Source organism: Episyrphus balteatus, chromosome 3 (assembly GCF_945859705.1).
Source record: "Episyrphus balteatus chromosome 3, idEpiBalt1.1, whole genome shotgun sequence".
Taxonomy (NCBI): Eukaryota; Metazoa; Arthropoda; class Insecta; order Diptera; family Syrphidae; genus Episyrphus; species Episyrphus balteatus.
This window is the reverse complement of record NC_079136.1, coordinates 102,987,819-103,000,897: the sequence shown is the minus strand read 5'-3', so window position 1 is coordinate 103,000,897 and position 13,079 is coordinate 102,987,819. Positions and strand designations below refer to the sequence as shown.

Here is a 13,079-nt window from a genome sequence, read left to right as displayed (position 1 = left end):
CTTGTGATAGTTCTTCATAGCTGTGATGATGGTGGCATTTTAAATTTTGATTCATTCGTTTTATTTTTCGGGCGATTTCAGGAAGTTATCAGGAAGAGTTTGTTATGGATATGACAATTTAGTTTACTTGGCGTATTCTGTTGGGTAGTTTTGTTTTGTTTTATGTATTTTTTTAAATAAAAATAGTTTTGTACTTTTATTATTTGATATGATTAAGTTTTGTTCAGTAAGGGCCACTTTTTCAATAGTCATTTAAACCTCAGTTAGAGCTTATTCCTAGGAATAAAAGTTTTTTTTATATTGACTGACGATTGAAAAATCAGGGCTAAATATACTCGTATAAAGCTGCCGCGCATCATAATTTTGATTAATTGAGAAGGTAATAATAACAGAAGTAAATAATAAACGTTTTTTTGGGAAGAAACCGAGATAGTTGGAAACATATACTGCCCGTCAAAAGTTTGAAACCACCTTAAGTAAAAACGAAAATGAAAAAAAAAGAGAACTTGAAGGTGCGTAAGAAAGCGTTTAATGGTTTTTTGATATATGTACTTTTTAAAAAATTGTAAAAAAAAATGATCCGCGAGTGTCAAGATCGTATCGGAAGGTACTAAGTTTGACTGTGACCGAAAGGTTTTGACTTCCTTTTAGCCATAAGGCGCTGCAGAACTCCCTGATATTTGATGAAGGTCTCTAGAGGCAAGAGAAGCAAGACTCAGTCGTCCGTACACTCGCTTTTCTCTGCACTTTCTTAATATTATATGCTTTGCTGAGTGCAGACTACCAGACAAAAGAGCCGTAATCAAGAATGGGTCGCACAAACGGTGTGCAGGTCAAAAAAATGTTTTTTGATTTGAGGCACCATTTTTTTTTTTTCAAGTTTCGCTACAGGCATATAAAGCAACGCTCGCTCTCTGGACCCATTCGTAAATGTTTAGCATGTCCAGAATGGCACCTTTCAATTTTGCGCTAGAAGTCTGTTAATTTTTTGACGGTTAAGACATAAATTAATATTTTTTTCTTTTTATGGTTCAATATGAACCAAAAAAATATTAGGTTCAAAGTTTGAAGTAAATAAAGCCATGCGTTTAGCCTTTGAATCGTTATACAGACAAGGATTCGAAATAAATGATATCATTTATGTTCCATTTTGTCACTACTAAAAAATTATGAATAGAGATACTTATACATTACCCACCAAATGAAAAGCAGCATTTAAAAACACGTCGCTTCGTTTTAAATCCCAATGTAGCATCAATATGTAAAAGTTAGAAGTCAAAATTATCCATAAATGAAAAGCTTCGAACTTGTCCGCCTTTACTTTGACTACTTTGGCATTTCAACTTAAACTACCTAATATATGTACTTTTTATAATATGTTTTGACTTGTACTTAGTTTTAAAAAATGAGCAAATTTCTTTCCCACATTACAAGCACATTAAACATTTCTAGCTGTCCATAAGAATTTCATGTCCGTCAAGTTAGCATTACCATTTTCGATTTTCTAAAATCTAATGATGCAGTTAATTGTAGTGAATTTGTCGTAAATTTGTCGTGAAAGAAAAAAAATTTGTCGTGCCCGTTTTTTTTTAAATAACCCCTGGTAGTGCTAACTTGACAGTCAAGTTAGCACTACCACCCCTCCAAAATCTTAATACGAGCTTTAAATGGGAAAAAAAGTATGCCAATAATTGTCGTGTTTTTGTCGTAGACAGATGACAATAAAAAAAAATGTCTGATTTTAGTTGCCTCAGTTAAGGGGGTCTGGTTGCTAAAGTAAGGACGCGACAAATTTTTTTATGGCTGAATTTGATAGTAGACGTCTTACGACAATTGTTTATAACAAATTTTCATCAAAAAGTCCCATAAACAAAAAGTTTTCATATGGTAGTGCTAGGTTTTGGTATTTCATTTTTCATATGGAAGCGCTAGGTTTGGGTAATTCACTTAATTGGGCATTATTTGCAAAATAAGGGTAAAATTTTAATTTTGCATAATCTATTAAAAATCATCGAGGGACAGTAGATTATGGAAACATTTATAGCAATTAGGCATTTTGAAAAAAATCCCTTGGTAAAGGTAGTTATATGAAATTCAGTTTAGGGGGTGTAGTGTCCAAAATAATGCCATCTGTCTACGACAAAAACACGACAATTATTGGCATACTTTTTTTCCATTTAAAGCTCGTATTAAGATTTTAGAGGGGTGGTAGTGCTAACTTGACAGTCAAGTTAGCACTACCAGAAGTTATTTAAAAAAAACGGACGCGACAAATTTACGACAAATTCACGACAATTAACTGCATCATAAGTTTTTCGAAATTCGAAAATGGTAATGTTAACTTGACGGACATAAGAATTTCTAGGGGTTTTTAAGTCGCTATTCTATATGGTAACCCATGAGATTTTAGTGTTGCGTTTACGTCTTACAGCCATTTTAATCTAACCTCTACTTATTGGAAAATATTAAATATTAGTTAAGAAAGTAGGTTAATTATTACACTGGTTTACAAGGGTTTTGTTGCCGAAACAAACATCTGTCACTTTAGGGGATATTTTATGACAAGAAAAAAGTAATGGAATAGAATGGGCTATTTATGCACGTATTTATGTGTGTAAAAAATTAAGGTAGTTTGATAAATGTCTAACATGCGTAATGTAGGTATACTCAAGATGTTGTTCAATATTTTTGTTCAGTAATTGTATCGTAGGTTAGAACGGTTATAAAAACCGTTACTAAACAATTTTCCTTATATAAAAGAATAAGGTCCGAAGTACTGCATACTCTAACGGTAATATTTTAAAAACGGGAGCTGATTAATTTTTTTTAACTTCGGATTCTAGTTCAGCACACCGAAAACCTTCAGAAAAGTATATTTTTGTTTCGGCAACAAAAAAAAAGTTTAATTTTGTTAACCAGTGTTATCATTCTAACCTACGATACAATTACTGAACAAAAATATTGAACAACATCTTGAGTATACCTACTTTATGCATGTTAGACATTTATCAAACTACATTAATTTTTTACACACATAAATACGTGCATAAATAGCCCATTCTATTCCATTACTTTTTTCTTGTCATAAAATATCCCCTAAAGTGACAGATGTAGCAAAAAAAAGTCTTAATCTATCTTTACATCCTTTTATTACCCAATGCAACAAGACAACACGAACTAATACACAAAAGCCACCATCTGAAGAACGTTAAGTCATTATTATTGTTCATTGGAAAAAAAATAGTACGATGACTCATCATCTCATCATCATCATCACCATCATCATCAAAGGTAACAGAAAAGGTAAACGACAGAATAAACAAAGAAAGAAAACCAATTGCATGTGGGGAAAAGTTGTTTGCTTCAGTTATATGAAAGAAGACAAAAAAAAGAAAGAAAAAAACCTGACGTTTCAGTCACCGAAACCGAAGTGAATAATGGCTGGCAGAGTGTATCTGAAGTTCTGCTGAAGTAGTGTACCTACTTAATCCTTTGATCACGTTTTATGCTGTATTTTTATTGTTTTTGTTATTTCTTCTCTTCCGTATCAGCAATGTACTTACCGTATGATCCGTTTATATGGCTAAAACAAAATAAGAGTGCGGGTCCGAGAGAACACCTACGAAACTGGATTTCTAAGTAGGTAGTATTATAGCTCTTTGGTTTTTAGTCCTTATTAATTTTATGTATTGAAATAGTATATTATATATAGGAACTTAAAAATACAAATTATGTAGAAATTCAAATAGGTACAAATGTGTAAAAAAAAAACAGTCAAGTTTTAGGTTTGATATTTATATCGTTTTGAGTAAGATTAGGTACTTTTACAAAACCTATTTTTGTATGTAAAAAATCAGTTTCTAAAACAAAACTAATGCTCATTCTCCGCTCAGTTTTTTTCTAAATAAAGTGTTAAATGTAAAAATACATTTTATCCATTTGTGAATGTTTATGCCAAAACCGTGAATCTACATACATTTTTGGACATTTTCACTTTAATAAGCCATTTAACTTGTTATCGGTGCCTATATTAACTGCGTCGTATCTGTTGTTTAGCAGCCTAAACTATCAATGTCTGTCGAGTTTGTAATGAAAAAAAGTCCAAAGCTTTGAAACCTTTCTCAAAAACAACAATTTTGTTTGTTCCAAATTTTAAGGTGAATATGATTTGCTCTCACGCTTTTCTAATATCAAAGCTGTAACGCAATTTCAATGATCTAACCTAACGATAAGTGTTCCACAATTTTGATGCCCAGCCAGCCAGTCAGCTCTGCGACTTCAAGATTTGTGAACCAAACTTTAATAATTCGTTTTTCCACCTTTTGTCCATGTTCGTCTACCCAAAATTTTCGTTTGTCTACCCTTCCAAAAATTTTAGAGCAATTTTTTTTTTTATAGGAAGTATGAAAAATGAAAAATCGTCTAAAACGCTCAAATTTTGAAATCGAAACTAACTGCAATCTTTTTTCCATCTTGAGTTCTATATACATACCTAGCAAATAGACTATAATTCGTCGTTTGTCCCTAGGTTTAGAAGATATTCAAAAAACAAATTTTGTACTGAAAAATTCAAAGTCCCCTAAAATCCTCCGACACCATTGTGATCCTGCATGCCGTTAGCCCAAAGTGTCGATTGTCCAAGAAAAAAAGACAAATTCCACAAAATCCTATCCTGACCTATGAGATAAAAAGAAAACCTCCATGACTTCTCTAACCCTTTCATTTCCCGAACTTTTTGAATCCCCTTTTAGTTCTTTAGACAAATGGATTTGAAACATTTCAATTTTCATACTTTTTTTTAGGTAGGTACCAATAAAACACGGCTATCGTTGTTTTTATTAACCATTGAATAGAAAAGGACTGAATACTGGTGCATCTTTACCTACAAAATATTTGTCAACGCAATGTGAAATTTCTAAACCAAATTAACTAATTTCCTTAATCTCCATAATGTCTTTAGGAACGCTATTCTTCGTACCCTGTAACATATAGGGTTGCCATGCGTCCGGGTTTTCCCGGACATGTCCGGGACAGTTTCTATCAGTTGTCCGGGATTGTACCCTTATCAATCCTTTAAGTATCTCACTACTTCTTGTATGCTTGGTTAATTGATTGCTTATTCAAAAAAACAAATCGAGTTCATTAAAAGCGGGACGCATTTATTTGGTTTATTATCTGGTCAATTTTTTTTTATATTCTGTTACATTATAATGAAAACTCAAAAATTTGCGTATGAGCTACTGCTTAGTGAATTCTCTGATCAACAAAAATTTTGTTTTAATATTTAATTTAAAATTACAGTATTTGAGGGGTCTTTCGTTTTTTCATGTTACTTTAAGCTTAGAGATACAAAAATAACACTGCAAGAAAACGATTGTAATGGTTCTGCAATCTATAATAGATTACCTATGTTAATATTTTTTTTTTTTTTTGTTAAAAGATTTAGTTTTCCTGTTTTATTTATAATTTAATAAACCCTTATTGTAAGACACATTGGCGCAAAGTTTTTTAAGTAAGTTACTAAGTCAAAAAAAGACTGTTACCTAACTTAGTAACTTACTAAAATGGCTTTAGCATTTTACTTAAACGTTTAAAATTTTGCGCGATTGGTTTTTAATGGAATTTTGGAAAATTTTTTTTTACTGAAAATGCATTTCAATTAGCTCAAATGTTAACTTTAATATACTATACAGGGAATTCCAAACTTTGCTTCAATGTTTTTTTTTTTTTTGAAAAAAATAAGAGAAAAAAAATGTTAGTACGAGAACAAGGGTTAAAAATGTGATTTTTACCTAAATTTTAATAAGATTTATCCGTTTTTTGTTTTTTTTTTTTTAATAAAATTATGCATTCGTTTTGTTCTAGTTTTGTACTCTTTTTGTTTGTCCATATTTGTAGTGGAAAGTCCGGGATTTTGCATCTCGATTACTAGTTTCATCAAAATATATCTGCCAACCGTACTCTAAAAAAGAGTATTGTGCTCTATTTCACGTATGTGTACTCCCTAACCTATAACTCTGATAGAGTACGTAAAAATTCTCTTTTTTTACTTAAGGCTGTGTGTACCACCAAATAAACATCTCAACGTTTACTAATTAATGGATAACTTTCATACTTCTAAAGACAATTTAATGAAATAAATTTTATTATTTAGTTAAAAACGAGGTTAAAAATATTTGACCTTATAATTTCTAGATTTGAACAATTGTATTTTAGAGAGTACAAATCAAAATAATTTTGGTCGTTGTTGTAGTATACCACCTATTTGTTTGTGTTTGTTTCATAGTCAGATTTAAAACTTTAGTTTTTTGTTAATTCTCTTTTGCTATTTTGACAAACTTAAACTTTGTTTTTTTATTTATAGAAAAAATTAAACGCAGCTGATGCTATTTTTCTTGACTTTGCAATGTTATCGTAATAATTCATCGAAATAAAAAGAAATAAGCTCAAATATCAATAACTTGATTTTTTACAAAACAAAACTTATAGATAGGTATTAAATAAAGAAATATGGGCTCAACTTTCCTTAAGGGGCGCCCGAATTTTAATACGCGAATAATTTAATTTGAAAGATTAATGACTAAAAGTAATAAAAATAACAATTTTAATGTTAGGAAACGTGTTTTTATATTTTTAATTAAATTTTTAGAGTTCATTTTTTTCATACAAAATGAATGCAAATGACCGCAAAGAAAAAAATTTTTTTTTAAGTTCTTTTCACATACCCAAACTTGTCCCCACCTCAAATCCTATAGTAAGCCCAAGCAGGGGGGTTGCAGAGGGGCAGCATGCCCCCCATACTCATCTCACTTTTATACGCCTCAAACTTCAAATTCTTCGTGGTCGTCATTTGCATACATTTTGTATGAAAAATTTAAATATTTATTTTTTAATCATACTTAGGGGTGTTTCCTAACCTTAATATTTTAAAGGTATTCTATTGAGACCTATTGCTTACTGTAAAAAATAAAATCAGAACTCTAGGTGTGCGCCCTTAATGGAAAGTCGCGACGAAATATGAATTTGAACGTTTGGAGTTATACGCTACACATACAGTAGCGAGCAAAAAAAATGCAAATGAAAAAAGTTTAAAGAGTTTTGAACAAGAACTAAGTTACCAAATTTGGCATATTGAAACTGTTTTATTTTCATTAAACAGAGTCAATTTGTGGAATATTTTACGCCAAAACCATTATTTGGTCAAAAGTCTACCTAAATATGCGTTTTTAGACGAGCAAAAAAACGCAAATCTTTTTATTGTTTGCATTTTTTTTGCTCGCTACTGTATGTTAAAAACAACAACAAAATGTTATGTACGGCAAGAAGAACAAAAAAATACATTTTCAAGACTTGAAATAAATGGTACTCTTCTTTTTGGTACTTTTTTTTGTTTTCGTCTCTAAAATCAAATATGCTCTATTCATTCTTAAAAAAGTTGGCAACCCTAAAAACGGTAACCTATTATTATTAACTTACCGCATTTTAAACGATCGTTGATCAAGTCTTCTATCAGTTGTGGGCATTCATTTTCGATGGCATAACAAAACTGCTTGAATCTCTCGAAGCCACTTTTTGCAATAATTTCTATTAAGTTGGCACACTGCCACCGCTGCACATCGGCGTCATTAATCATTGGGTTCTCTCTGACGCCACCACTATTACCACTCTCACAAACAACGCTCCCCCGAGCACTTCGAGCACTTATGCTCCCACCACCAGCCGATGGTGTTGGTGAACTGTTATCACCATCTTCACCATAAACACTACTTGCACTTCTTTCACTTCCCGCTCGCGATAAACCCCTAATTGTAGCTGGATAAGATTTCAGAAGTTCTTCCTCCGATGTTGTCAACACGGAATTTTTAACCAAAACTGCCAACAGGTCTGTTCCTTGCAGATCACTAATAATACGCTCCTGATGGCGCGACAACAGCGATCGCACTTCCTCCTCTTCTTCGTGCGACATTGTTTAAAACAAATAACAACAAATACAAAAACTTTGGTTTTTGCCAAGACAACTCTGACTCACTGTAGTCGGTTGTAAAAATCACGCACTGCACTTACTATATTCTCACTTCATCGTCTGCCAGGCACAGACTCCTTGTTTACATTTTGCTTCAAAAGCCGGATTTCACATTTCATAGAAAAGTATGGCAGGGAATAAACAAAAACTAGAAAAAATTATTATGACTCGCTCGCAATGTCGCAATAGCGAAGCGGAATGGGGGAAAAAGCGCAGGACGCAGCACTAAAACATTGATCGAAGTCGAACTCCTATCCTTATTTATTTTACTTTTACTTCATGAACTGGTTATCGACAAAAAAAATAATGAAACAACAACAAACTCACAATAAAAAATTACAAAACAATTCAATTATTTCTCCATTTTTAATTCTATTGAAAAAAAGCAGGTACCTAATAAGAAAATACGAGGAAAATGTGCGTAGAGCGAATGTGAATTACCACCATTAACAAGCAAGCGTTCAAAATGAAACTGAGCGAACCGCTATCCAGTGAACCTTCGTTGAACCCCCAGAAGAAAAACATGCGAATGCGACTTGGCGTTGCCAAAGTGGCACGAACTCGAACTTTTGGTACTTTTTTTAAAGATTTGTTTTTTTCTCTTAAACATTGCTCTAAAACTTACAGAAAGAAAAGATACAAGGGTTTTTGTTTAGAAACAACTCAATCAATGTCTTACAATAACTTGATTTCCTTTTGTTCAATTCATATTTTTAATTTCAATGAAAATGTATGTTTTTTTTTTTAAATTGAAAAAAATTTGCTGTGTAGATACGAGGTTCACGTAGAAACTGGACGTAATGGTACACTAGAAAAATGCAATAAATATGTATTAAAAATAAAATATTTTACAGAACGTGTGAACAACATTTACTTTTACTTTATTTCACATTACCTATTTCCAAGTTCCTTGATGCTTTTATTAATTTAGTTTTGTTAAAGTTCTTTATTTTTAATTTATTTATTAATTTTATGTTTTATTTCTTTAAGATCATTGATTTTTTTTACTTTTTTGTTGATGGCCTAAAATGACAATGACGGCAACGCTGATCCGACAACTACACAAGCCGGCTGGTAAAAATTTTTTAAACATACATCCGAGTTACAAATACACTCACAAAATGCAAAGCAATCAAGAAACAACAGTTGAACAAGCGTCACATCGACAGAGATAGACAATAAAATGAAAGAATAGCCAAACACATTTTTGTTACGAACCGTATACCAAAGAAGAGAAAAACTAAACGAAGAACAGAGAGCAGCCTGCGCGGCGAATTCGAATTCGCTGGAGTTCACAGTAGAGTTGTTGTATGTAAAATCGAGGCAAAATTTATGAAATAGTTGTTTGGGTGCTTGAAAAGTATATCTTTTTTTTTCTTCCGGAAATCAATCACTTTAATTTGACCCATATTCATAGGTTTTGTATAACGGCCATATTTTTCACTAGTTTAAAAAAAACATCTGGATGTAAAGAAATTGAAATGTCAAAAATAAACCAAATCCATGATATTCACTACTTAAATCCAATTTTTATAGACTCTCATTAAATCCAAATAAATTTAAACTGCTCTCTGGAGGTCTGCTTAACTTTATAAATTCAGATGTAAAATTCACGTTTCACAGTACCTATTCAGTTGCTTTGTCAAGTATGTTGAGAAGGAAAAAGAAAGAGAAATGCAAATTATACAAAATGTATTGAATAATCACACAATTTTTTTTTATGAATAATATGAACAAAATATTAAATCCTTGGATTTTCGAAATTTGGATTTGAGCGATTGGATTTAAAATTAACTTTACTCCAAACTAAATCCAGAGTGAATAATATGGCCGTAAAATTCCACATTGTGTATGCTTAATCCCGTATGATCAGGGGCGAACATACCACCTGGGGCAGTAACCCTTGAAGATGAAGTGAGAAAAAAAACTTTGTTAATGTTTGTGAACAAAATAACAAGCAAAAAGGTATCAATAAAATTTTAATACTCTTATCCTGGGGTCATATATATAATACAATGAACACTAGGAACATAATAAATACAAAATAGAGAACTTAATTGGGTCCCGAAAAAATAAATATTTTGAGCCCCAAAAAACTTTAATGCAAATTAAATTAACTTCAATTTCAAAACCACTGCAAGACTGCGTACCGGTGATCTTTTGAGACCTTTTCTAAAAAGGGCCCTAAAAAAATTTAAAATAATAGATGACATACTAACATATTTATAGGATTAGCAATTAATGTTCTGTCATTTTTCCTTTCAGGGGCCCCATAAAATAAAAATCAGATGTAGGATACTATTTCAAAAGTCATCATCTCCAACAAGTTTTTTGGATGTCCATTACTTTGATGTGGGATAAAAAAAAATAAAAATTTAATTCGAAGTTTTATATGAGATTTCGCCCCATTATAAACACCTTTCATTCACTTGGGGGTTGAGTTGATGTTAAATTTAGAGTCTTTATAAGAATCTCCCTAATGTGCATACATACATAAATAAATCACTTTTATTCAATGTATGTTTTGTTGATAAACTTACAAAAGAACTCTCTTATATGTTTACCTGAATCTGAACTTTGCGGTTTGGATTTGAATTTTAAAATTATATAAAGTAAAATTCCGAATGAGATGGAATGGCAAAAATCCTTTGATCTGAGTTATTTTCCTACACGTGTTGAGGCTGAAATTTGTATTAGACAATGTGGAGCTACAAAAAATTTATTCTTTTTTTCTATTTGTCAAATGAAATTTAAAATACTTGAAACAAAACGCAAATTTGTAAAAGGTAAAGGCAAAAGTTAAGCAATGCACATTTAGGCTAGGCGCACACATGCGATTTTAGTCGCACGATTATTCAGTCGCAAAAATGGATCACATGCATTTCAATGCCGGTAAACACACATGCTTCTAAAAAATAGCCGCGATTAAAAAATTGAAAATTGTCCCATTTTTTTGGCGACGCGATTGTCGCAAATTAAAATGGAACAAATGGACCAGCATAGTTATGCACACACTTGCGACTAAACCGAAAACGACTAAAAAGTAGCAGTCGCAAAGAGGCCAAATTATGCGCACACATGCGATTTTCAACCACTCGATTTTTTAGACGCAAGAAATGAAACACATTATTTTAAATGAGAGCGCACAGACTTGCGATTTTAAAATCGCAAAGTTTAAAAAAATGGATCCGGTTCTATTTTTTGCGATTTTTTTTTTTGCTGCACATAAGGATATATTATACAGAATTTAATGCACCTGCCCGCACGTGCGACACTTGGAACAATTATTTTAAGTACAATAATGGATATTACTAGAAAGTGTTGTATAGTGCCTCTTTTTTATAAACGATAGGAAATTTAAAAGGACAATTCTATAAAATTCATAAAAATTTAAGAGAAGACCCTCAGAAATTTACCCAGTACTATAGAATGAGTATACAATGATTTGGTGAAATAGTACCATTATTTCACCAAATCACCTAAAATAAGATACAAACATTCACATTGTAGAGAATCTTCTCTATTTCTAATCTGGTAAACAAGCTGTCAAACCCTTACCAAATTGTGAGACATTTATCACTTTACCACTTTTACCAGAGCTTACACCGTTTCATGAATTCGACTATCATAAAATCCGATCGTAGATACCATTTGTATGAAATTTTCCATTACGAACGGATTTCGTGAATGTTTTCTTTGCGGTCATTTGACCATTAGATTTGAACAGTGAGTATCTCCTGGCTCTTTTGATCTTGAGATAATGCATTTATGCAAACGGTCAACTTTTTTTCGACCAAACATAATATTTTTTCTTGCAATAAAAAATAGTCTCACGATTTTTTAGTCGCAAGTGTGTGCACGGTAATTTTATGTTGCGACTGCGATTTTTTAGTAGCAACGACTGAAAATCGCATGTGTGCGCCTAGCCTTAAAGATGATTGATGGATGGAAAAATTTGTTTAATGCAATTCACTTTCAGAATTTACAAGCCAAAAAGAATTTCGTCGCCGAAGACTTTGTAGTTAAATGATGTCAACAATGTACAGATAAAGCAAGAATTAATTAAACAAAATTTTTTTAGAGGTTGATGGCTTTATTCAGTTTCGGCCTAGCCACTTAAATTAGTTAGGCCGAAATATAAGTTAACACGCAATCTTAACCACATCTTGACATTATATTTGCTGCAGCTAATAAGAGCTCAAATCGTATTCTTTTCGAAATAAGTGAGTGGCCTCAAAATTCGGTTTCAGTAGTTTTCTTAAACATACTGTATCCTGAATGCACGAACTAGGATTGGACTTTCAACTTTATGTAAGAAAAAAACTAAGAAAAAACTAAACAGCAGAACAAAAAAATTATTAAGTTTTGTTAAATTTCGTTTCTTAAGGCTATATTATTCACTATGGATTTACCTTGTTTGAATTAAAGTGAATTTTAAATCAAATTGTTTGAATCCGAATTTCTTTTGTGCATATTATTCACTAAAAATAAATTATGTGAATTTTGTATAGTTTGCATTTATCTTTATTTTTCCTTATCAAAATACTTGACAAAACAAAATGAACACGGTGAAAATGAATTTTACATTTGGATTTATAAAGTTAAACAGACCTCCAGAGAGCAGTTTAAATTTATTTGGATTTAACAAGATTGGATTTAAAAATTTTTATTTAAGATTGGATTGGAAAGTATAGTGAATATTATGGATTTGAATTTATTTTTTTGATTAAAATTTTTTTGCATTCAGATAATAATATGGCCGTTTAACGTTGAAAAGATTATGTCCGATCTCTATGCAATTAAATAAAAAATTGGTTATCTATAAAGTCAGTTTACAGAATATAATTTTACTCGATAATGTTATACGAAAATCAAAAATATATTGTATTGTGCTGTCTTTGGATTCGAATCCTTAACCTCTGGTGCAAAAGACAAATCATTAGATATTTTAATACCCTGATTTGCTATACATATTGGCTGTCTTTGGTTGGACTTGGATTTATATGACTTGGAATATGACTTCTATTAGACTCAGGAGGGACGTGAAGATTAGTTA

The 13,079-nt window shown here is 31.6% G+C and overlaps 1 protein-coding gene across 6 annotated transcripts in view; it reads right to left on the bottom strand.

Annotated features, from left to right (window-relative positions):
• Positions 1–8,464, bottom strand: part of LOC129915545 (tight junction protein ZO-1) — a 167,220-nt gene extending 158,756 nt beyond the window's left edge. For 5 of the 6 annotated variants that reach the window (XM_055995136.1, XM_055995137.1, XM_055995138.1 and 2 more), the window contains exon 1: positions 7,477–8,464. In XM_055995136.1, the coding sequence (XP_055851111.1) occupies positions 7,477–7,966 (490 nt within the window). In that variant the 5' untranslated portion in view covers positions 7,967–8,464. The remainder of the gene's footprint in view (positions 1–7,476) is intronic. The other variant, XM_055995148.1, reaches the window with a different exon arrangement.
• Positions 8,465–13,079: the final 4,615 nt, after the last annotated feature.